A 25,686-nucleotide genomic window follows, 5' to 3' on the forward strand; every position below is an offset into this window, starting at 1 on the left:
GACTGCGTGAAAGGCCAAAAAAAAACATTAAGAGAACGTCTTTTGTGGCGTTGGCTGTGCGACGACAGCTGAACGTCTCCAACTGCCAGGTACGTACTTCTGCTCCTTCTCAATTCAATTCCCTCCTTCATTTAAAAGGTCTAATCATTTTGGCAATGATTGCCTAATGATTGGACCACCACTTGTTGTCTCCTTCTCTCTCTCTTTTTTTTTTTTTTTTTTTTTGTTTTGCATAAAACCTCTTCGTCCTTACACCGCTTTATTCCTACATAATAAAAATATAATATTAAACACAAAGCAATCTAATTAATCCTCAAAAAACGATTAAAGTATTAAAATGTGAGACAAACAATAAGTAAATATATATATTTTTGGCTGAACATCAATAATGAATGAAAGGAAGCTATTATTTGAGCTTTCTCTGCCGGCAGCAAGTTATGTAGCAATCAGCTGTCTAAGAGCCCGTTTGGCTTAGCTTATAAGTTCTTGAAAACGACTTATAAAGCCCGTTTCAAACTTTTGAGTGTTTGGGTAGTAAGAACATAATCGTTTTGTCTTAAAATAATCTCAATTTATATTTTTTTTTTAGCTTATAAACTGTTTTTTTTTTTTTTTTTTTTTTTAGCCCATCCAAACAGGCTCTAAGACGTCCCTTGTGAGGGTCGTGACACTTTTTAGTGAATATTTGTAGCAGTATATTAACCGAATAATTAAGTGCTATTTTGCTTGTCATACGCATGAAGAAAGACAATAATTGACATGGAAATTCTTGCTTTTGCAAATCTATAAAGTTTTATGGTTGAACATATCCGATACTTAAGTGCGCCATGATTCGTGCCTTATGTTCTTGTGATCATAAGTTTCACAGAGCTAATTATGTTACTATAGCCCTATTTTGTCTTTATTTCTGTGGATTTTCCTATGAATTACTAATCAATTAAATTATGTTCCTATAGCCCTATTTTGCGAACCATGATTAAAAACTACACAATTTACTTATAAATTTGACCAAGCAACAACGTAAAATTAATAGTAGAGAGCAAATAAGAAGTAGACAAATGACACAATTTTCTCCCCTCATTTTGACATCCCTCATCAATTCTTCCTCCTTAGGCAAGCAATTAAAGTCAGAAAAATTTCCGTGTCTTATGCTTAACCTAAGGGTGTGTTCAGTATGGAGGAAAATGTTTTCCTGAAAAATGTGTTTTTGGAAAATAAGTGAATTTGTACTTATTTTCTTATGTTCGGTTGGGTAGTGGAAAATAAGTGAATTTCTTATTTATTTTTTCATATTCGGTTGGTCGATAGAAAATATTTTTTGAAAAATACTACCCATGCCCTCCCACCCCACCACCCCATACCACAACCAACCCCACACCCACCACCCACCCCAAGCACCCACCCACCCCACCCATGCCCATCCAACCACCACCCTCCAACCACTTCATCTTCACCCCCTACCCCTTCACACCACCACCCTCTTTCACCCCACCCCACACCACCATGCTATCCAACCCTCCCACCCCCCCAACAAATTTTCTATTTCATATATTTTATTTAACTTTTATAAAAAATGAAAATTTTTTTCTTATCCACCCCACACCAAATTTAACCACGCAACCTTCAATTTTTATAAAAAAAAAAATTCAAAGGTAAAATAAAAGATGAAGTAGAAAATTTGGGACGGGGGGAGGGGGGGGGGTCGTGAGTGTGGGTGGTGTTAAAAAACAAACAAAAAAAACTTTTTAAAACTTTTTTTAAGAAAAATAATAATAGTTTTTGGACAGGGGGTTGGGGTCCCACGGAACGGGGGGGAGGGGGATGGGTGGTGTAGAAAACTCAAAAAAAAAATTTGAAAAACTTAAAAAGAAAAAAAAATGGGGGTGGGGTGGGTGGGAGAGGTGCTTTGGGTTGTGGGAGTTGTTGGGGTTTGGTGGTCGGGGGTGGGTTGGGTGGTGGTAGGGTGGTTGGTGAAATGTCAATTGTGGACTTGTTTTCCCTACTTTGATTAGGGAAGTTATTTTCCCCATTTTTAAGGAACTTATTTTCCTAAAGAAAATATTTTTCAAAAATTTTGATCAAAACAAACATGAGAAAATTGGAAAACAATTTTAAATGTTTTCCTACGTACCGAACACACCCTAAATCTACAAAAACACATTTCACTACAATTTATCAGGTGAACTTTTGATAAAACTTTCAACCTAAATTAAAGTTATACAAAAAATTACAAATAGTTCTTTTTTTTTTTTTGCGTGGATTGTCCTTCATTGGGGGTGGTCTTTAATTTTTTTCCTTCAAATTGGTGGTCTTTAAGTTTTGCCCTTTGCCTAATGCCCCGAGGTTGTGGGTTCGAACCCCAGCTCAGTAAAAAAAAAAAATATATCGCAAGGCAGATGTTTAGATTCGCAAGACAAAATTTGCATGCCTTAAGGCCAAAATTCTTCCTTAAGGCACAGTTTTGAAGGCAAAACTCTGCCTTGCGAATTCAAACTCTACCTTGCGAATCTTTTTTAAAATTTTGACTGAGCGGGGGTTCGAACCCGAAACCAAGAAATTTTTAGCGAAGAGCAAAAGTTAAATACCACCAAGTTGAGGGGCAAAAATTAAAGACCACCCCTAGTGAAGGACAATCCTGCAAATTGCCCCACATAGTTTAATATTGGCCATAATTAGTGTTCAGTACATTAATTAAAAGAAGAACTAACTATGAAAATCGAATATTTCCTTGTAACTAGTCTGCGATCTCCCTTTAAAAAAAAAAAAAAAAAAAAAAAAAAAAGAGCAAGATATTAGCTTGAAGACCTTACCGGCAAAGTTATGATGTGGTGGTAAGTACCCCTTAGTCTTTAATTATAGATTTTGGGTTTGAATATTGAAAATAAAGTCATCTTTGATAGAAAACGCTAGCTAGCTTTACTCCAAAATAAGATTTTCTTATGCAAATCAAAATTAATTGAGCGTGGATACCGACACCAAGTGAAAAATTAAAATAGAATTTGAAGGCATTGAAAATACCAAAAAAAAAAAACATATTATCATATTTCAACTTAATCAATCAATACCTAAAATTTTGCACAGTATAATTGACATATATGATTTCCACAAGTAAAGACGTGGCATGACTTGGCTGCCACGTAAGGATAAATATGCTGCTGATTGAGCCCATGAAGGGAGTTAGAAACGTACATTTGTCAGGCTGTGACTTTAAAAAATTAATGCACATGTTGGGGGAAAAGGGTCCACAAACACAATTATATGCATAAGATGAGGACGGTTTTTGGTACTAACCTATGTTTTTGGATTTTATGATATCAGTTGTGAAAACTACACCCATCTAGCAGATAACCACCAAGCTTTCAATGATTGTTTAATCAAACAAATTTATGAAGCTATTCCATTACAATTTTTTAAAAGCAACCGATACATTGTCAAGTACTACATTGCATGACACTTGCTCTTTTGTTTTAATTTCTTTTTTCCTTCTTCTTTGGGCTGCGATAATAATATTAAAGAAGAGTTGAGTAGCAATCATCAATTGTAAAACTGATATCTCCTAAAGGTTAATGTTGGATTTTGATGACTAAATCCTTCTCCTAATTACATCTATTGTGTTTGCACCTTAGAACCATAAAAAAAAAAACTCAAAAACGAATAAAAATTTGATCTTTTTTTTTCTTTCAAAATGTTGTCCAAAGTGTTATTAAGGGACGTGACCTAGAACCCGTTTGGATTAGCTGAAAAAAAGTGGGTTTTAAGCACTTTAAAGTACTTTTTAAGTGCTGAAAGTTATTTTATAAATAAGCAATTAAGTGTTTGGATAAAAGTGCTTAAAGATTTTAGAAGTAAGAGTAGTATTGGAATTAATGTAAAATATAAGGGATAAAAGCAAGAAAGTTGTTAAACCAAATACGCTTTTAAGCCAAAAAAAATAAAAACTAAGTAACTTTTTGGTTTTGGCTTATTTTAAACACTTTTAACTTAATTTAAAAAATTCGCTTTTATTTTCAACTAAACACTCAAATAAATTACAAATGGCTTATAAGCCGGTTCACTATCCAACTTATAAGTGAATCCAAACGGGCTCCTAGCTCCAATTAATCATTTGAACTCCCAAAGATATTAGAAGATACATGCAGACTGTATATTTCTCACCACCTGCAGGCTGCACGTCCGGTTCTTTAATCAATACTGCATTATTACTTATTGTACTCATAGGACAGTTGCTATGAGTTTGATGGGATAGCTGTAACATTGCAAATGTTCGTCCAATGAAACATTTACAAGATTGAAAAATTTAATATTTTAATGTAAGTTTCACATTTACTACTAATAATTAGGAAAGGGTGCGAGACATATTATCAAAATTTCCCCCTTTTAACTATTTCTTTCTGTAGAGACTCTTTTTTAAATGGCCATGCAGCCGTTTTTGTTGACAAGAAATGATAGATTTTGATTAATTTGTAGAAAGAATAGGTAAAAAGATGTCAAACTGCAATATAATATTAAACTATCGCACCTACATCTGTCTCACAAGAATTTTGATTGAATCTTAGAAGGAACTATGATTGGAGTAATATTCCTCCTTCCAATTATGTTACATGTTTTTCCTTTTAGTTCGTTTCAAATAGAACAATATATTTTTAAATTTAAAAGTAATTAACTTTACATTTTTTATTTTATGCTTTTATGAGAAGTTTTATAACTATACAAATATTAAGGCATGTTTAGGATTAGAAGTTTCAAAAAATTTATAACCAATGATGTTATGACTTGTTTTAAATCATAAATTCTAAAAATATTCATTTCTTTTTTAAACTTCACGTCGATACAACGACAGTAACTACGAAGGATTTACATTTAGTGGAATTCTTTTTTACTACGAAGGATTTACATGTAACGACAGTTACTATCTCAATTATTAGCAACATTAATAATAGAATCTAGATTAATCATGATTTATCCGTCCCTTTCTCTTGTATTTTCCACTATAAATTCCCTCTTCATTCGGGATCCTCACTTAAACAAAATCTAAAGTCCCTCCACGAGACTCAAACCTCTTCAAATGGCCATGCCTCAGCCAAATATAATAGAAAACCCTATAAAACTTACCAAATTCAGGAATATTAATGTTCCTCAAAAAGGAAATAGGTTATCTTTTTGGGCTTTTGTATTTTCAATTATCATGTATGTTTCCATCTTTTATATCTTCAACCTCTCCCCATATACTCTTGTTAGCACCACCAACTTCTGGTTCTTCATCTCCAACACCCTCATTCTCATCATTGCCGCTGATTTTAATTTTGGCTCTTTCTCTTCTTCATCTAGTGATCAAGACTATTCATTTCAAGAATACTTGATATATTGTCAAGAAAAGAGTACTATTTGTACTTCATCATTTAAATATTCTCCGTATACTATTGAAAAAAAGGAGATTATTACTCCTCATGAAGAGGTCATTATGACAAAAGAAGAAGAAGAAGAAATAAAAGATGTGGTTCACTTGGAAAATAACAAACAAGAAGAAGAAATAATCAACGTTATTGACCATAAATATGAAGTTGATCATAAAAAAGATGAGAAGAAGAAGAAAAGTGGTGAAGCCAAATGTACTCGGAGTAACTCAGACTTAAAAGCAATAATAAATGTGGAGACAAATGAGAATGAGAACAAGGTAAATGGGATTCAAAGGTCAAAATCTGAGAGATATGATTTAGTAGTAAATGGAGATGAAGAAATTAATGATGAGTTCTCAGATATGTCAGTGGAAGAGTTAAATAGGAGAGTGGAGGAGTTTATTCAAAGATTTAATAGGCAGATTAGACTTCAAGCTATTGCTAGAAACCGCCAAACTTAGGCGAAATCTATAAGTATTACTCCTATATATATAGCTGTCTCTCCATAGCTATTACTAGGTTTTTGTTTGGTTGTCTTGTGTTCCGTTTTGTTTTTCTTAATAATGAGTGTATGTAAAGGCTTTAGACTTAAAAGTTTTTCCTCCACTTATGGAGGATGCAGTTCTTAATTAGGTGATCCCAATATATATTTACGAGGCCGAGCATAGTAGATAGGTAAAAACTCACTAAAAGCTAATTACCAACTATTAAATGTGGGCTTATTATTTGAAACATACAAATGAATTCCCTAGCTATATAATAGTATGTTATTTTTTGGTTGTCTCGTGTTCCATGTTTTACTTAATACTATATATTAATGAGTGTAGGTAAAGGCTATAGATTTATTCGTGAAAGTTTCTCCTCGACCTCCTCCAATCAGTGGCAGCAATTAGTGACAGATGAGTCCAGTATTAAAAACCTTAAATGTTGAAACCATAAAATTTAAAGTTTGCATTCGCCTCTATTCCCTATCCTCGGCAGTACAACCTCCTTGTTATGCGATTATGTATATTAATTTGTAGTTCTAATTACTTTACCTCGCTTAACATATACATCGAGTTATATATATATATATATATATATATATGAAAGGTTCTGAGGATTACAAGGTAAAATATGACGTTAAATAGAGAACCAAAATGGAAATAATTAAGTGATTCTTTTTTTAAAAGAAAAATTATTCCTCTTCCACTTGCAAAGAGAAATTAACTTGCTTTAAGTAATAAGATGGAAGAGAGTAGCTTATATATTCCATCAGCCGGCAGGTTGAGGATGCTGATTTATTTTTCCCGATAATCATCATATGTTTGACGTCCTAATTGAAAATGTTCCTTCAAGTTGGAGTTAGCAAATTGCTTTAACATATTCATGATATGCAGACGATGCATCAACTCAATAGGGTCAAACTATATATAGAAAAAGGGTGACCGAATTATTTGTTGGAAATCTTACGGAAAATACTTGATCGATCACGAACCTTGTTTAAAATACTTGATCACTTAACGCTTTGGCAGAAGTTCTTGAAAGTTTTTCGGCGCATTTAATCCAAGACATCGTTCTAGGATATTTCCACCTGTATTTAATGTATCTCCTGTTGATTCAAAGCTTTTCTAAGCACAAAACTAGGGAAATTTTTAATCTAACAAAAAATTATTTTAAAAAATTTAAAACCCAGCATAAAATGTAGGAAGGAGAATTTCTCGTGGTATCTTTTTCACTCCCAAAGGAAAAGGTTTGAGACAATATATATATCGGTGAAGACCTCATCAAAATGGAATTCAAGGTTTTAAGGTTTGCTGCAACGTATTGTTATGGTTTTAAAGAAGGGTTAATGGCTAGTAAAAGGTTTACTATAAATGCAAATAAAGGTCTAAGAATTAAGTGACAGTAAAGAATAAAATACAATTCAAAGCAATAATCTGAAACTGCCAAAGCCAATCAATGCTATCATCAACGGCCATATACAATTTGCACAAATTGTATCCAAAGCTATTCAAATGTCATTGAATAATAGTAGTGGTCAATGCTGGAAGGAAGGGGTCGTTACTACTTCAAAGTACGTTAGAACGTAACAATTCTTTTTGAGATATTAATATTATTTTTCAACATTATTTATAGGGATGGCAATTAGGGTAGGGCAGGGCGGGGGCAAGGTGGCAAAGTCATAATAGGGCGGGGGCGATGGAAACATATAAACGGGGCGAGGGCGGGTTAAAGGCAAAATTTAAATTTTGAAATTTTTTAATAGGTTAGGTGACGGGGTTAAATGGGTTATAAGTGGGTTGGTAAAAAATGACTATTTTATTCTTGTTTTTAGTTTGAATCCACATTTTGAAGCGTCGTTCTTTACTACTAAAAGAATAAGCATGATTGCTTGGAAGTTTGTAAGATTTCGTTTATTTCCGTTATTAAATTCTTATTTGTTAAAATGTGACTTCTAGCATAAATTAAAATCAATATTTTTTTATTATAAACTAAACTTATGAAGTAAACCCCAAGAATAGAACTATTCTATTTGTTTAAGCTTGTACAAAACCTTTCCTATTTATCGCAAAAGTGATCGCCTAATTAATTGATCTTACGATTAACAATATTCATTTAGAAGAAATCACTAAAAAGACGTACAAAAAGGTGAAATACTGTTAGTTGCCAAATATACTTACATCACAAGTTTGTCTTTAGTAATTAAGATAAATCATTTTTTTAACTCAGACATTCCTTCAAGCTTATTTAATTATACTAAAGATGGTTTTGTATATTCTCATGCTAAACATAGTAAAATATGTAAATTCTAGTTCTATTTTGAAATTTGAATGATCAAAAGAAAAAATCCAATTTTAGGAACTAATCATTCATCTAATTGTTTTTTAAGATCATGCTTCGAAGTGAAAAATAAAGAGTAAAAATGAAAGATAATATAAACGGGGCGGGGCGAGCCCGGTATTAATGGGGCGGTAAACGGGACGAGCGATTTTAGGTGCCTTTAAAAATTTAAACGGGGCGAGGGCGGGCGGGTCGAAATCTTAATATATGTCGAGGCTTGCCCTTAACCTGTTTGCCCCCTAACCCGCCCTATTGCCATCCCTAAATTATTTAGCTATTATATGCATATTGAGCGATCGATGAAATCAGTATATGCATGCTAACATCAAATTATTAATTCTTGTGGATAATATTTTTGTTTTTAAAAAGAAAAGGAGGTCAACAAGTAAGTGATATATGGTCTGCAATTCGCAATTTCAATTCAGACTTGCAATTCTCATTCTATTTACTATCATGATGCCTTGTGGCCTTACTTCGTTACGTGGCCATAAAAAAAATGCAAATTGGTGCACTTAGTATTGTTAGAGATACAAGTGTAACGTAACGTGGCCATAAAAAAAATACTGTAAATTGTTGCAGTTAAATGTTGAGATACAAGTGCAACGTGGAATGGAAGGGAATTATATGTCATGTCGAGCAATAATTGTTTAAACAACGAAAAGAATAGTGGGCCAGCACAAGTTATGTTTCCGACAAGCTTCGATACTATGATTTACAACGTTTATGATTTGACAACGAAGCTGCATATGAAATGTTTTAAATATCTAATTATGATATGATATAAATGCATGTTTATTCTAGATTTGTCTCGATCAAATTCTTGGGAGCAATGCATTAGACTTATAAGTTTTATACTCACTTTCTTCGTGTCTTACACTGGAGTTCACTAGTTGAGGAACATACAGCTCTATTTGTAGCGGGGGCGGATTTATGTTGGTCCGAGGGGTGTTACGTGCGACTATTGTCATTTAAATTTTTACTAAATATACATATATAAAAAATAAATGGAACGAAAGTAAAAGGAAAAATAAAAATGTGACACTGCTTCAGCACAAAGCTGTGTGTTGGGCTATTGATAAAGGGCTCTATTCTGACGGCAAGGTCGCGGGTTAAATGGCAAGGCCTCACTTTTTTTTTTGGCTTATCTATAATTTAAATTCTAAATCAATAAAATAACTAAAAATGGAAAATGGAACAACACGGCGGTGAGTCCTAAAACCAAAAAATATAGTCCTAAAACCAAGAAATAACTTAGTCTTTTTCCTACTCTAATTCTTTACTAAATTGGTCAAGTAACTTAAAAGCTAAAACCCTAAAAAGAACTCATAAGTCATAACCTTAAAAATTCTTTTATCAATTAAAATATAATTGATGGCTGCCCTTTCAAATTAGAATATAAGTTCTTCTCGTTCTTTATCCCGATTGCCACATCAGGTTAGCACTTTCTTCACCATAATATTTTATTAAGTGCTTGCAATTTTTTCATGACAATAATGTATTTTCTTTCTAATTTCTACAATGAAATTATTTAGTGTTCATTATATTGATATTTAAATTTACCTATGTTTTATTTTTTCTTTATGGTTTTTAATCCTCGTAAGAGCTATCGACATGAACTTTTTATTTTACGTCTTGCTAATATCGAGATGGTTAAAATTTGAATTTGAGAACAGAGTTCGATTTTATTTTCTGAAGGCATCCATAACACATATTTAATGCAATTATATATTGTAGTTACTGAACTAATCAATATTTTATCCTATTTATGTATAGTATGCGAATCCTGTCGAATTTTAGAATTAAAAATGAGAAGAAGTCTAGATTGTCAAAGGGAAAATGCTTACAAACTTTTTATGTCTTATAAGTTATAACAAAAAAAATAATAATTTAATTCTATCATATCATTCTATCTCTAAATAAATATTTGATCCTTAATTACTAATTGTGCAAATTACATCACATTAGCCTAAATTTCAATGGAGCGATATTATCATAAAGTATCTTCCAAGCGTCCAAAGCTAAGTTCAACAACTCCAGATTCAATTGACTTGGAAGAAAAAATTAATGAGTCGGAACAACATCGACAAAATGAAGGAATTGATTTAAGTTCCTTACCAATTGATCCTGGGGAAAGATTAGCTATTCGAAAATATCATCCAAATGACCATGATGCAATAAGGAGATCATATATTCATCAAGGTCCCTTCCAACCTCGAAAGCACTTGTTTCCTAAGAGATATATGTATGGTAAGTGGCGTCGTTTTAATTCTAAATGGCTTGATGAGTATGATTGGTTGGAATATAGTGTAACAAAAGATGCAACTTTTGCTTCTACTGCTATTTGTTTCAAGATGAAAACATCAATCAAGGGGGAGGAGAGGTATTTTCAAGTATAGGTTTTACAAGTTGGAATAAGAAGAAAAGTTTTAATGAGCATATTGGCGGACCAAACAACGTTCATAATCAGTCAAGAAGAAATGCTGAAGATTTGATAAGACAAAAACAATCCATTCAAAGTGTACTTGCTAAACAGTCTGATCAACAAAAGTTAGAATACCGAACTCGTTTAGAAGCTGCAATTGATGTGATAAGATATCTTTTGAACCAAGGATTATCATTTCCGGGGCATCGTGAAGACGAATCATCTTTTAATAAAGGTAACTATATTGAACTTCTTAGATGGTATACTAAACGATGTGATAATATTGCTGATCCATTTAAAAAAGCTCCAAAGAATAATCATTTGACTTCTCCATACATTCAAAGGGATATTATCACTGCATGTAAGATGGAAACAGTTAAGTATATCATTAAGGATTTAAATGATGATTACTTTTCCATATTAGTTGATGAATCTCGTGATGTGTCATGTAAAAGCAAATGGCTATTGTTTTGAGGTATGTTGATAGAAGGGGAGTGTAATGGAGCGGTTTATTGGTATTGTTCATGTTCGTGATACTAGTGCTTTGTCCCTAAGAAATGAAATTGTTGGTTTACTTGCTCAACATTCTTTAAGCCCATCTTATATACGTGGACAATGTTATGATGGAGCAAGCAATATGCAAGGAGATTTAAATGGGCTTAAAATATTGATACAAAAAGAAAGTAAAGGTGCTCATTCTATTCATTGTTTTGCTCATCAACTCCAGTTAACTCTTGTTGCGATTTCTAGAAGATGTGATGAAGTGCAGGAACTTTTATCGTTGGTTTCTGATATATTAAATATGGTTGGAGCTTCTTTCAAGCGTAGAGATGAACTTCGTGAATCTCAAGCAAAAGAAATTAAAGAAGCATTACGTAAAGGTGAGCTTGAAACTGGTAGGGGCTTGAATCAAGAATTAGGTCTTGCTCGAGCCGATGATACTAGATGGGGATCTCACTACAAATCCTTTAAAAATTTTATTCTTATTTTTAGTCCTATCATTGATGTACTTGATGCTATTGCTGTTAATGCCCGTTTTGAAGAAAAGTGTAGGGCAAAGGATATCTTAAAGCATGTTTAACATTTGAGGTTGTCTTCGTATTTGCACTTCATGCGCATTGTTTTAGCAATCACAAATGAGCTTAATGCAGCTTTTCAAAAGAAAGAGCAAGACATTGCAAATGCCATGCTACTTGTTGGAGTGGTAAAGGAGCGACTGCAAAAACTAAGAGAAGAAGGTTGGGATTCACTTATTGATATGGTATCTAAATTTTGTATCAAATATGATATTTCGATACCTAAATTTGATGAGTTTTATGTTATCCTTGGAAGATCATGTCGGAGAGTTGCGGAGTATACTGTTTTACATCACTACCAAGTTGCAATATTTTATAAAATTATTGATTGGCAACGTCAAGAACTCAATAATCGGTTTGATGAGGAGACAACTGATTTGCTTCTTGGAATTGCTTGCTTGAACCGGTGACTTCTTTTTCAAGCTTTAACATTGAAAAAATATTGAGATTAGCTGAGTTGTATCCTGATGATTTTGATAAACATGCTAGGATTGACCTTCGTTTTCAGCTCGAGAATTATATTGTTGATGTCCGTGATCATGATAAAAGGTTTTCCGATCTTAAGGGACTTTGTGATTTTTCCAAGAAACTAGTAGAGACAAAGAAGCATGGAACTTATCCTCTCATGTTCCGACTAGTGAAATTTGCTTTACTTTTGCCAGTTGCTACTGCTACAGTTGAAAGAGCTTTCTCTGTGATGAAGTTGATTAAGACTGATCGAATGGATGATGAACTTTTGAGTGGTTGTTTGGTGCCTTATATAGAAAAAGAAGTATTTAGTACTATTTCTAATGAAGATATTATGGATACCTTTCAAAAGATGAAATTTCGTCGAGGAGAATTGTAATAATGTACTTGGAATGAGTTTTATTAATATTATTTGAGTTATCTTTTTATAATATGATATCATTATAGTGATTTATTCAGTTGGTCACTCTTTTACGTGGTGACACTGCTTATGCAAAATCCTGCGTACATCTAGTACGCAGTTCATCTTAGTACCCTCTAACATCTAAATTTGGTCCTATCTCAGTTCATCAGTATCTTGGTACCCTTCACTTGCTATTAAAAGTTCAATCTTTTCCTCTTCGTCTTGCCTCGCCTCTAGCCTTTGGTTGCGCTGCTCCGATCGAATCCAATCGCGAACTAGTACTTGCAAGCTAAATTCGGATTAGGAGTATCTATGGTCTCCAATTTGTTATCTTCTTTGGCTAAATGCACTTTTCGAGGCCACGGTTGATATTTGAACATTAAGGATATCCCGAGCCATTCTTGCAAGTACGGGATAATTCACCTTGAATTTCTTCCACAATCCTAAGACGTCCACTTCGGGCACGATCATTTTCACCAATGGCTGCGACAAATAAAAGTGAAGTTCATCAAAGTTTGCAGTAGTTTGATTAGTAGAAGAAGACATTCTCCAAAAAACACCTAAACTCGACATGTCTTTTCCTTTATTTTGAGAAGTAGAAGTACTAGGTGGTAGAGCAACAGGAGTAACACTTTCTTCCAACTTAGAATAATATTCAAAAAAAAACTTAAGCTCAATTTCTATGGCTCTCTCGGCCTCAAATAAAGATGGTTGCTCGGTGGTAATTTCTAAATATTCATAAATTTGTCTAACCAACTGAATGGTATAAGAATTTTTAAGACAAGGATTTAAAATAGAACCAATATGAATAAAGCTGGTATGGGAAAATAATACTTCTTAAATTTTTCCCTCATAGAATGAATAGTCGCTTGATAACCCGGTTTTGCCTTATACTCAAATAAAACTCTAGCTATTTCGGCCAAGTACTCTAAAATTTCGGTAACCGCGGGATAAAATTGTCTAGAAAAAGCAAGAGTAGCATTATAAAAATGTTCTAAAAATTCTTTACATTCCAAAACATCTTCCCAATAGCTATCAAATAACCACTCCGTAACCTCTTTATTGTGATTGTTGTGAGTATTTTGTATGGCAACCCTATATTCATATGCTTGTTGCAACATAATGTAAGTGTAGTTTCACCTAGTATCAGCTTCAACTTAAATTTTCCTAGGTCTAAGACCAAGACTCTCACATTGATTAAAATCTCTCATTTTAGCCTTACTTGAATTACAAAAAAGAAAAGCAACCGCATTTCTGATCTTTTGAATAGGATCATCAACTAAGGAAAGATCATCTTTAACAATCAAGTTTAAAATGTGACAACTACATCTTACATGAAAAATATCCGCTAGTGGAGGTTTTAATTCCTTTTTTATAAGGCCAACCGCACTTGTGTTGTTAGTAGCATTATCTAAAGCAATACAAAGTATTTTTTTTTAATTTGAAAAAAATTCATAATAGTTGTTATTCCGTTCGCTAAAAATTTACCGTCATGACGACCCTTCCCTTCATCATATAAATAAGCTATAATTCTTTTTTGCATGACCCAATTATCATCTATCCAATGACATGTAACAGCAAAAAATTCTAACTTATTAACACTAAGACCAATATCAACAGTGAGGGAAATATTGCAATTGAAAGAATTAAGTACGTGGCACAAATAAAATCTATATTTTTTATATAAATCAATAATATACGCTCTACCAGTACTTCTAGGAATACCCTCAAGCATCGGATTATAACTACATTGAATATATAAGTAACAAAATCCGGCCCCGAAGGAAAGGAAAATGGTAAACAATCATAAGCTACCATTATAGCTACCTCTACACGATCTTTCTTTTTGTTGTAACTAAATTTTTTTCCGGTATGTGGGTATATTGTTCGTTGAGTACCCCCTACAGAACCCGTTCCCTCTACCCAAACATCCGTATGTTGACCCAATAAATGAGTCCTTAGTGAACCCGTTCCCCCATCCTTATTGTTCCTACACTTGAATTGAAATACTTCTTGACATATATTACATGTGACTATTTCTTTCTCCCTATCTCTAGTCATAAATTTCCAAACTTTAGAGGTTGGCGTACGAATTTTTGTCGGTTTTTGTTGTGTTTGTGATTGTTGTGCTTGTTGTGTATCTCCTATCGGATTTTCCGGTGATTGTGTTTCGTCATCAATGTCATCATCATCAACAACTTCATTATAGGTTGGGCCAAATCGGTGTTCTAATGCTTCATGATCTAAAAGTGGATTATTTTGATTAATGTCAACTTGATAACACATATTCGCTTCCGTTTCCGGCACAAATGTTTCCTCCATATTTCCCCTCCCCCCACTACTACCGCCTCTTCTAACTCTCTTAGACATAATTAAATCGCAAGCAAATAAATCGCAAGAAAATAAATTGCGAAAATTAAATTACGAAAATTAAAAATAGAGTTGGAACGAAGGTACAATTGCCGAAATAAATTCTGCCAAAACAAATGTTGAATTGAAGGCGGCTAGACTTACAAATTCACCAACACTTTGTTTTTGTATAATTGCAAAATATAAAATAGTTAATAATTGAGAATTTGAGAGAACTTGCAATTTTAAAGTAGCTAATAATTGAGAGAATTTGAGATTTGAGAAGAGAAAATTGGTGTGGATGAAAATAAAATGGAAAGGGATTTATATAGGAGTGGAAAAGGGGTTAAAGTGTTAAAAATACAAATTTGGGGGGGGGGGGGGATGGGGGGACCAAAAATCCCAATTTTGGCCATTGCCAACGGCCATATCATCAATTTAGACCGTTGGGAAACGACCCAATAACGGCTACATTGTCCAGTAATTAAGAAAAAAAATTATCGGTTAACCGGTCGGCCAACTGGCCCATGCCGGTTAACGGCTAGTGTTTTTGAGGAATATGGAGCTCACTGGAGTTTTATACTCTCTTATCTTCGTGTCTTACACTGGAGTTCACTAGTTGAGGAATATGGAGCTCTAGTTGTAGGCACTGTTTACCCCGGAAAGTAAGCAATTAAATTTGTAAAGTGGTGAATAGATATGTGGATGGACTTAATTTTTTGTGATATGAGATACTATCGAATATATATTTATGTATATGAAGTGTATTAGTAAGTAGCAGCAAATATTATTTAAGTAAGGACAATAGAAACGAGAGAGGAAGAGTTAGCAAATGTAGCTATTTGGTCCGGCCTGGAGGAGCTTCTTATATCCGAGCCAAAATACTTGAAGAAATATTTATATTACTTTTTTTATTACAATGTTGTTGAATAGTAAAAGCTAACCTAAAAAAGGAAGGGGTAGCACTCTATTTATAGGTAATCATAAATGGGCCTTAATACAATGCCAAAAAAGCCTTTCTAGAAAAACCCTAAAATGGATAAGGTTGTCCGTACGGTCTGACACTCATACCGTTGTCAGCGCAGATGGCGGAATAGTTGGCGACGCGTGGACACTCCATAGCTGATTATCCGGACCTACATCGGATATGTTAATTTAGGTTCGGGTCTACCGTGTCCGATAAAATACCCTCGATGTTGAAGCAGAGATGAACGCGTTCGCGCCCATTCAGACTTATCTTTTACTCCGGTCCCATCGGATACAAGCTGACCCGGTTTTTACTGTATACAGGCACCACACTTGATAGTTTTTTTTTTTTTTTCTCCTTATTACTTTTGATCATTTGTTCAGTGTACATCTTATCTCTATTTTGTATGATGAATTCTCTAGAATTTCATCACTCACTGGTCGAGTTATGTCCAATTAGGGAATAGTATTGTGGTGCATCTTGTCAAAGCTTAATTATGAAGGCGCAACATCGGATCTTGGCTACGTCATGTTCCACAGAGTTGAGGCATGTCCCTATATATGATGCCCAAACTGCTTAAGCCGCAACCAATTCAGGTATCGAACGTTAACGTATCGTGATCAAATTAGCATCAACATCTAATACAAATACATGCGCTAATAGAAGTTCTAGTGAACAAATGAATATCAGCAAATTCGATATCTTTAATCACAAAATAAAAGAGATAAGATTGTGAAATAATAGGAAGCATATATTGGGCTTACTTGTCCTTGAAATTGGTTTAGAATGCGCTTGTTGGGCCTCGAAGAACAAACCTTTCACGTTAGAAAAGGGCCATTTTACAACCAGATCCACTTGCTGACATATATAAATCTTTCCAAAATCAGGTTAGGATTTGCAGGTAATGTAGTTCTGGTGGTAAGTCAATTCTTTAACAAGACATGAAGAGGACATACAACAAATTAAAACATCTACTTAGGCAGAAGTTCAAACAAATGCTAATAATTGGCAAGCAATACGAGCAAATAATTATAGCAAAACAACTAAATGTACAACACTTGTAACAAACGTAAGTTAGCAACAAACTCTTGTGAATGAGAACAGACAACTTCAAAAGAACTGGGGAAATTGAAGAAAAGAGAAAGAAAACACACCACACAAAGAAATACTTCAATTTCCAATCACTACAACATACTTGCTTTTATGTTGAACCATCCAATATTTGAAGTTCACCACTTTGATTAATCCAAATTCGTGTTGATAGGTCTACTAAAAGGATAGTAATGTCCCTGGACAGGCCTTACTAAAGGGATTGAGATGTCCATATTAAAGTTGTGGACTACCAAGATTCGGACCTAAAACCTTTTATAAAAGGATGGAGAATTTCAACCATCTCGTCACATCATTTCATACTAATATGGAAATTCGCGTTGGATAGGCCTACTATAAAGCTGTCCACTATCAAGACACTCCATATCTTTTAGAAAAGGTGATAAAATCTCAACTATCTCATCACATCGTTTCATGATAATAAGGACCTATATCACCAGAATTTGCATTGGATAGACCTCTACTAAATCAATAGAGAGTCCTCTCGATGTGCATATTAGGGATAAAGAGGGTGTATGCGTTGGTTTTTAAAAAATAAGCTTTTAAGATAAAAGCTAAAAGTCATAAGTTAATAGTACTCAACTTTTGACTTTTAATTTATTTTTGTACTACCTTTTGGTTAAAAAATAAATGCTTAAAAGCACGTTTTATTTTTTCCAAACACTAAACTTAAAAGCCAAAAAACACTTAGAATAAGTAAAATCCAAACACCCTCAAAGAGATTCTAAGAAGTTATCCACTGTGAAAACTCGAACCAAAGACCATATGATAGATGAAGAATCACAATCATATCATCAAATGATTTCATGGCAGTATAATATAAGGCCCTCCTACATCACCAATATCCACCATAGGAGATTAGGGCTTACAAACACAAAATTGACAACCTCTCTCATAATTCTCCTTGCCCCATCTGCCTCAAAATAAATGTAGATAACCCCATCAGACACTCAGACAAACATAGACCCACACACACTTCAATCTCCAAATCTCTCACAAATTACAATATACCACCACATATCAACCCATAGGTACTCAATTCTGTTAGATCCATAAACCCCTTTCCCAACCAAAAAAAAATAAAAAAATCCATCTTCTTCCCTTCTTTTAACATTTTCCAATCATCTCATTTCGATCAGATCTGAGTGTAAGAATGATGATTTACCCAGAACCCATTGACCATTTCGACTGTTTACCCGACCCGGTTCTCTTATTGATCTTTAACAAGATCGGTGATGTTAAAGCTTTAGGTCGCTGTTCTGTTGTTTCTAGAAGGTTCCATTCTTTGGTACCTGAAGTTGACAACGTTGTTGTTCGTGTCGATTGTGTTATATCCGATGATGATTCTTCTTCTTCTTCTAGTAATAACTCATCTGTTAAATCTCGACACCCCATTTCATCTCTTTTTCGTTTTGTTTTCTCTGGTTTACTCAAACCCTTTCAATCTATTACTCAGTTTATATCAGTTTCATCTCGACGTGGTTCTTCTTCTTCTTCATCAACAGCTGTTCTTGATGTTGAAAGTGATGATTTTGATAAGAATTCTGTTACCCATCATTCACCTACACAGGTACTTAAGAATTTTAATGAGATTAAGTTACTTAGAATTGAATTGCCTGGTGGTGAACTTGGGATAGATGATTGTGTGTTGCTTAAATGGAGAGCTGAATTTGGATCTACACTTGATAATTGTATTATACTTGGTGCTTCCTCTGTAACCAGTAGTGGTTCTTGTAGTCTTGAAAATGTTGATGGAAATGGAGAAAATGATAATGGGAGTATACCTGATTCGTTTTACACGAATGGGGGTTTGAAATTGCGCGTTGTGTGGACGATTAGTTCATTAATTGCGGCTTCTGCTAGGCATTATCTGTTGCAGCCTATAATCGCGGAGCATAAAACGTTGGATAGTTTGGTTTTGACTGATGCGGATGGGCAAGGAGTTTTGTGTATGAATAGAGAGCAATTGGAGGAGTTGAGAGTGAAGCCTTTGTCAGCTTCATCGGCTTCTAAAAGGACTTTGGTTCCAGCATTGAATATGAGGTTGTGGTATGCTGCGCATTTAGAGTTGCCTGATGGAACGGTGTTAAAAGGGGCGACTTTGGTGGCAATTAGGCCGAGTGAGCAGCCCAAGAAAGAGGTGGCTGGATCAGATGGGAATTGGGTGGGAGCTGCGTTCGAGGAGCCTTATGGGACAGCTGCTAGGATGTTGGTGAAAAGGAGGACTTACTGTCTGGAGATGAACTCCTTTTGACTATAGAATTGTTGCATTTCTGAGGTAACTCCTTATCCTTGTGTGTTTTATCGAAACTTAGATGACATAATTTGCTGATATTTGACTTATTTGTTATATGAATGAACTATTTGTGATGGATATTGGACCACTGTAATCACAATGTGTATTGTGTATGAGCTTTGGATCTCCCCATCATTTGTCAGTCGTTCCAATGTAACTAAGGATTCTTGAATCTGTTTTGTCGCAATGTTGTCAATTAAGATGTTTCGTCACGTCTCTGGGGTTGTGCCTACATTTTTTCTCCTGTTCTTATTACCTTTTTTTAAGTTATATTGATGTAACAATGTGTTATAGAGTCCCCCCACACGTCTTCTTTCATTGGATTCTCCCTCTAATGGAGAATACATAATGCAGCTGCAAGTAATACATTCTTAGTTTTGGTCCGATATATCTGGGATTGCACCTTACTATGTGCAGCAAGGAGAGAATTTCTTAAATGACTTCATAGTTTATATCTGTCTTTGTTTGAAAACAGGTTTTGTTGCTCAATTCCAACGATTTGGCTGCATTTTAATAATGGTTTGGTTTCATCAGAGATGCTGCCACTCTTTAGTTCTTTTGTTTCCTAATCTTTTTGGGTGTGCGCTCATTTATATACATCTAAAACATCACAGAAAGTACTTTTCTATTTGATGAGGTGAAAGAACTTGGAATTACGTATTTAGCTGCATTTGAATCCCCGACTTGCAGAGCAGCAGTTGTTTTTTAAGCTCTTATGTATATGCTTTTTTTTTTTTAAATTCCACCGTTTAAGTTCCATATCGTGTATAAAGATGGCAATGAATGAGTTCTAACTGCAAAATGCATCTCTTGATTATCGAATGTTGGAATATGCTGGTCCATAATTAAGTGTTGAATGATTGCCTGTTAGATCATTCACTAACAATGCTCCTTTAGGCCTTAATCTGCTGTCTGTTCATGATTTTGTTAAAATGATACTCCATGTCTATGTTAAAAATTTGAGTTCCCTATGCGCGTATGTTGATTTTCTATTTTTCAGGGAACTCCCGGACCCTGAGGAAGTTGGATCAACTAATACTTGAAAGCAGAGGAAAAAGGCTAAAAGCATGATTTTATTATGAGCTAGCTTGCCCTGAATTAAGGGAGCCTTGCTTCTGGAGATAAAATAACAGTGAGCCATTGATGAGCTTTGGATCAGCCAGTGTCACTTTGAAAGGATGGACGATTGGCATCTGCTTTTGTTTTGATTTTGAGTATATGCTTCTAAGAGTGCACAAATTGCTTCTGTAATATGTTGCTAGAGCTTTGTGCCTTTGACTTTGTAGCCACACTCATTTGATAGTTACCTCTATGTGAATATTGTAGTTATGCATAATCTTTTGTGATGTCATGTACCTTAAAGGTTCATGGGTACCGAAATGTGCGTTCTTGCTGCCTCTTTTTATTTGATTTACTTCTGAATTTGCACCTGGCTCTAGGTAAATCAGTAAATAGACCTTGTCGTGCTTTTTAATTTTAGCTGCTGGAGCAGTTAGCAGTTTACGTTAATTGATATGATTGCTAGGGTGAAGTTAGCTGACCTTTGCAGGATATAAATAATGGCAAGAGATTCTAATCTGGTATAAAAACCTTTTCATCTTTTTTAAATTAATATTGTGTCAGTCCACATGTGGGCACCTCGACTATTTCAACAGGATGCTTCCTTCCACCACGGCTAATGCAAATGTGATGAAATCTACCCGATACAATATACAAATCTTTTTGTAGTAGGATCTCGTTAAATGTAGACAAGATGGTGGACCTCCATTCTGATGTCAATTGTACGCACACCCTTGGCAAGGAATTGGCCGCATTGCAATTTTTGCCATGTGAAAGTTTTCCAGAGTTTCTTGTTAAATGTCAATCAGATGTTTTCAGTTTATTCATTATCATTTCCTTTAAATGACCAATCATTAGTATGTGTTATTGCTTCCCTCTCTGCCCACCCAAACACTTGAGAAGGTACCAGAATCTTCGGGATATGTTGAAATTTTGATCAATATATGAGATAGAATATAGGAAGTAATTCAAGCTGCTTTTACGGTATAGTTGTCCATCTCTTCGCAATCAGCTAGAACCTTTTATGTCGTGCACGGCTGGGAAGAACATAGTAATATTTTGCTCAAAGGCGAATTCTGTAATTAAAATTGCTCCAAATATATTCTTTATAACATGATTTACAAATCAATATCCTCTATACATGAATATCAATAGAAGAAGTATAACATACGCTTTGGTACTCATTCAACCAGATGGATTAAGATAATCATGTAACAAAGTTTTCTACCACTGGCAATTGGTTTAGCCAAGGAAGCAACTTTTCATGGACAAGATCAGGTCTGTCATCATGAGGGCAATGTCCTACACCTTCCAAAAGAAATAAACTCACATTTGGTTTTTGAGAAGGTAAGGATGAGAAGTATTTACCAACAGGACCATCAATTGGGGTAAATGGATCTTGATCACCCCATAAGACAAGGATAGGCAATGTAATTTTTGGGATCAACTGCACTGGGTTTGGCCCCGGTGGACCTGTAACAATGGACACAAAAGCATCAAGCGCGCCTTCGGCATCTGCTGGTGTCCTAATAATGTCCACCAGATCATCATCAACAGACTCCTTATTACCATACACAGACAACAAAATGTTCTTCAGATTTTCTCTCTGCTTGACACGATTAAAGATTCCGGAAGCAATTGATCTTTGGTTTAATAAGAAGTCAACAAGCCAAAGTAAGGGAAATAATAACTTAATCCTCCAATCATCAACAATTGCCTTGTTATTCATGCCTCCAGCACAGTTCAACAAAACAAGCCCTTGAATGGATGTTTGAGAAGGATCTTCAGCAGCTATTAGACAAGCAAGGCTTCCGACAGAGTTACCTACCAATACGGTTGGTCTTTGAATAATTTCATTCACGAAATCAAGTATCAATCGAGCCCAAGTTTCCATGTTATATGCAAATCCTTCTGGCTTGTCAGAAGCACCGAAACCAAGGAGGTCAATAGCATACACTGTGTAATTTTGAGCAAGTGTTGCAATGTTCTTGCGCCAGTGGGCGACAGAGGCACCAAAACCATGAACCAGGAGTAGCGAGGGGCGAGAAGTGCTGTTGTTGCGCGCTTGAAAGCTCACGTAATTTATGTCGTAACCTCTCCATACCCAAGTTTTGCACATTGTCTTAATCTCATTCACCTCAAGTGGTAATGGTTCTTCCTCCTTAGAAACAATGGCAGAGGTGGAGGAGGCAGAGCATTTGATGCTGCTAATCGTGATACAACTGGACTTGCTATGACTACTTTGAAGACCAATGTTCAAATTGATGATGGTGTTACATTGCTTCTTAAAGTTCCTGGAGGAGGCAGCAAATGGTGATGAAGGTAGAAAAACAAGGGGAGACGCACGAACAGCGACAGCCATTGTTTTCCCTGGTCTTCTAAAGCTTCTGCAACTACAGGAAGATAAACAAGATATTTTCTTTCTGAAGGGGTGGAGAAAACACAATATTGAAAAAGAAAGGTAATGTAATGAGGTTTAAGAATTATAACGGATACAAACAAAAGAGCCAAAGTTCTCATCAGTTACAGACTTACAGGTGCATTTTGGTAAGAATGCCATATTCAAGGAACATCCAGACTAAGAACAAGGCAGTATGGCGTTAAGAAAAGCTTCCTTTTTCGATGAGGTTCACGAACATCTCTCTTTTGATGCATTAGGGAATTAGAGAGAAAAAAGAAAAAGAAAAAAAATTTGCACTGCACAATCTACTTAGCATATGAATAAAAAATGATGAGATGTTTAGCATCAATGGCCATGCAACAAGGCTGCATCAGGTAAAAGTTGCAAAGCAAGTCGTCAGCCAAAAAAAGGGTCATCTACATCCAGCAATTTGATGAGAAAAACCTACAGATGCCAGAAGCATCTATCCACAAATATTCAAATATGAGCTTTTAATTTTCATCTAGACTGCATTATCAGAATGGTATATTACCACATCAAGTTCTCCCAGAATTTTCTTCAGAGTTGGTGCAGTAGACAAATTAATATCCGTACCTTTCGAGGTGTGATTCATTTTAGGTTTGATTGAATAACTAAAATTTTCCAACAAGTCCTGCATAGTTACACTCCTAATTTTGTAGTCTTATTGGTTGCTGTTATTTTAACATTATTAGATGATAGTCTAGCATTGCTATAGTACATATTCAGACATGAACTTCTGCTATTACTCTCCAATAATTCCAACATCTTTCACTTTCCAAGATAAACTCATTTGACTCCAACACTTCAAAACATTAATTAAACTCATATTTGAGCCTAGAAAGCCATTAGTAAAACTTAATCCTCTTAGAACACTCCAACATCTAAATTTGGTCCTATCTCAGTTCATCAGTATCTTGGCTCTTTTAAAAGTTCCAAAATATTATACTAAAAATTAGACAAAACTCATCAGCAAAACAATAAGTGTAGAACTCAATCATGATGAACCCCAAATACCAAATTCTCCACAGAAATTACAAAATCATAATTACTCTGTAAATATCCTTTCACTGTACAAAAGATAAATTGATAAAAATGCAAGAACCAAACTGTAAGAGAAGAAAACTACAGGGAGAGAGATGGGAATAGGGAAAGTACCTACGATGAAGGTAGCACACTCACTTGGAACAGTTATAATTGAAGCAAAATATGTGCATAGCTCAGAGCAGTTCTATTACACAACAAAGACAGGACAAAGAGAGCCTTGTGGGCGAAATAATTTGAGGTCGTGTTCAATTTGACACAACTTCCTTTTTTTTCCTTTTCCATTTTACCCCATATTGTTGGTGGCATTCTTTTTGGCCCACAAAACTCAAAAAGTTTCTATATTTTCATTTTTATTTATTTATTTATTTCTTTTTGAGAAAAATTATCAAAATGTGGTCCTAAATGTATAGGTTTTGGTTCTATTTGGTTCTGATATATAAATATGATGGAAATGGTCCTTCATGTATTCCAACCAACAAGTGATTAATTTGGTCCAAAGGCATATCAATAAAGACAATTGCTATTTTTGCTAGCTCAATCAAAGATATTCTAGGCTTCCTTCCATACTCCATTAAATATATTCACCGTCAAGCTCTACTTTTGCATTAAAAGTTTTCCAGTGACTCTTTCAAGTTAGGATTAGGAATTTTGATGTGGTTCGGAAATCGGATTGAACGGTACAAGAAGGTACTTTTGCATTAAAAGTTTTCCAGTGACTCTTTCAAGTTAGGGTTAGGAATTTTGATGTGGTTCTGAAATCGGATTGAACGGTACAAGAAGGTACCTTTGTTTTGTAGTTTGAAAGTTCACGTGCAGGGGGCATGTTGTGGGCCTCCATTTATCTTGACAAGGATCGTTTGGTAGCTGATTTGGATGTGAGTTATGCAAGTATTAGATCCTGTATAAGTAATACCATATTTAGTAGTTGGTTAGGAGGTAAATTATTCATATATAAAATTAATACAGTGTTTGGTTTGCAATTTGAAAACTCGCATAACTAATATATGTATAAGTTATGAGGGAATTTATGTATTATTTTATGCAGGATAGAAGGTGGAATAACTAAAACCTACATAATTAATCTTTGCATAAAATAATACATAAATTCCCTCATAACTAATCTAAGCGTATTCTTAATATCTGCATCGCTAATCTGAAGAACCAAACGACCCCTAAGGACAAATAAAACCATTTTGATCATTTTCTCCTTTCCTCTTTTGCTCCTATACTATACGTATAGTTTTCCTCTTTAATTGTAAAGATATTAATTGATTAAAGGGATATTAATGCTTTCAACTACGACAAGTTCATCAGCATTTACTCATTTATATTTGGTTGTCACCAATGGGCCATTCATATTTGGTTTTGTCGAACAATGGCCCATTTATACTGGACCAACCATACACCAGCCTAGGAAATCTTCTTAGTTTCCATAAGAAAAGCGAGTTACAGTATGATATTGGACTCCTTGACAAGATTCTACCGGATCATTAGCACTTATGATCCTATTTTGTGTTGGTATTTAATTTTGGGCAAAAAACATATATATACATAATAAGCATCATATATTACGAAACATAACGAGAGTTTTTAGTTTTCAAAACATAACAATAGAAATACGAAACGTATACAAATACGGTGAAACACAAATACACAGCAATTGACTGTTTACAAGAATCACGCTTTAAACGTACCTAATCCTCTTCCCAAAATTATCTCCCAGTTTGAAATTCTCCCTTGATTCTCTCCTTATGTCACTCGACGAATCCAATCAGATTGATTAATCGGCTCAACATCGATGCACAATTAACTTCTCAAGTATACTCGATTGGAATATCAAAAAATCATCCA

The 25,686-nt window shown here is 34.6% G+C and overlaps 5 protein-coding genes across 6 annotated transcripts; 4 read left to right on the top strand and 1 right to left on the bottom strand.

The window, feature by feature from the left end:
* Positions 1–5,047: 5,047 nt before the first annotated feature.
* LOC132048152 (uncharacterized) lies at positions 5,048–6,110 on the top strand. The gene has a single exon (XM_059439072.1). The coding sequence runs from the start codon at positions 5,066–5,068 to the stop codon at positions 5,855–5,857; it is 792 nt and encodes a 263-aa protein (XP_059295055.1). The 5' UTR covers positions 5,048–5,065; the 3' UTR covers positions 5,858–6,110.
* Positions 6,111–10,195: 4,085 nt separating this feature from the next.
* LOC132047692 (uncharacterized) lies at positions 10,196–11,115 on the top strand. Its single transcript, XM_059438699.1, has 2 exons — positions 10,196–10,466; positions 10,571–11,115. Exons 1-2 carry the CDS (start codon positions 10,196–10,198, stop codon positions 11,113–11,115), a joined length of 816 nt encoding a protein of 271 aa, XP_059294682.1.
* Positions 11,116–11,140: 25 nt separating this feature from the next.
* Positions 11,141–11,722, top strand: LOC132047693 (uncharacterized). The gene has a single exon (XM_059438701.1). The coding sequence runs from the start codon at positions 11,141–11,143 to the stop codon at positions 11,720–11,722; it is 582 nt and encodes a 193-aa protein (XP_059294684.1).
* Positions 11,723–17,807: 6,085 nt separating this feature from the next.
* Positions 17,808–20,734, top strand: LOC132042433 (F-box protein At5g46170). The gene is made up of 2 exons (XM_059432979.1): positions 17,808–19,292; positions 20,311–20,734. The coding sequence occupies exon 1, from the start codon at positions 18,168–18,170 to the stop codon at positions 19,266–19,268; it is 1,101 nt and encodes a 366-aa protein (XP_059288962.1). The 5' UTR covers positions 17,808–18,167; the 3' UTR covers positions 19,269–19,292; positions 20,311–20,734.
* Positions 20,735–21,424: 690 nt separating this feature from the next.
* On the bottom strand, positions 21,425–24,142 carry LOC132042441 (pheophytinase, chloroplastic). 2 transcript variants are annotated; one of them, XM_059432989.1, is made up of 2 exons: positions 23,947–24,142; positions 21,425–22,756 (listed from the first exon to the last, which is right to left on the bottom strand). In XM_059432989.1, the coding sequence occupies exon 2, from the start codon at positions 22,729–22,731 to the stop codon at positions 21,577–21,579; it is 1,155 nt and encodes a 384-aa protein (XP_059288972.1). In that variant the 5' UTR covers positions 22,732–22,756; positions 23,947–24,142; the 3' UTR covers positions 21,425–21,576. The 2 variants fall into 2 exon arrangements, with proteins under 2 accessions (XP_059288972.1, XP_059288968.1); XM_059432985.1 differs by having other exon boundaries at positions 21,425–22,762; positions 23,947–24,137.
* Positions 24,143–25,686: the final 1,544 nt, after the last annotated feature.

The sequence above is a fragment of the Lycium ferocissimum genome, chromosome 2 (genome assembly GCF_029784015.1).
Source record: "Lycium ferocissimum isolate CSIRO_LF1 chromosome 2, AGI_CSIRO_Lferr_CH_V1, whole genome shotgun sequence".
NCBI lineage: Eukaryota > Viridiplantae > Streptophyta > Magnoliopsida > Solanales > Solanaceae > Lycium > Lycium ferocissimum.

Coding starts and splice junctions, on each gene's coding strand:
- LOC132042441 (XM_059432989.1), bottom strand. CDS start 22,731: ATGGCTGTCGCTGTTCGTGCGTCTCCCCTTGTTTTTCTACCTTCATCA.
- LOC132047693 (XM_059438701.1), top strand. CDS start 11,141: ATGGAGCGGTTTATTGGTATTGTTCATGTTCGTGATACTAGTGCTTTG.
- LOC132042433 (XM_059432979.1), top strand. CDS start 18,168: ATGATGATTTACCCAGAACCCATTGACCATTTCGACTGTTTACCCGAC.
- LOC132047692 (XM_059438699.1), top strand. CDS start 10,196: ATGGAGCGATATTATCATAAAGTATCTTCCAAGCGTCCAAAGCTAAGT. Junction 10,467..10,570: donor TCCTAAGAGATATATGTATG/GTAAGTGGCGTC, acceptor ATTTGTTTCAAG/ATGAAAACATCAATCAAGGG.
- LOC132048152 (XM_059439072.1), top strand. CDS start 5,066: ATGGCCATGCCTCAGCCAAATATAATAGAAAACCCTATAAAACTTACC.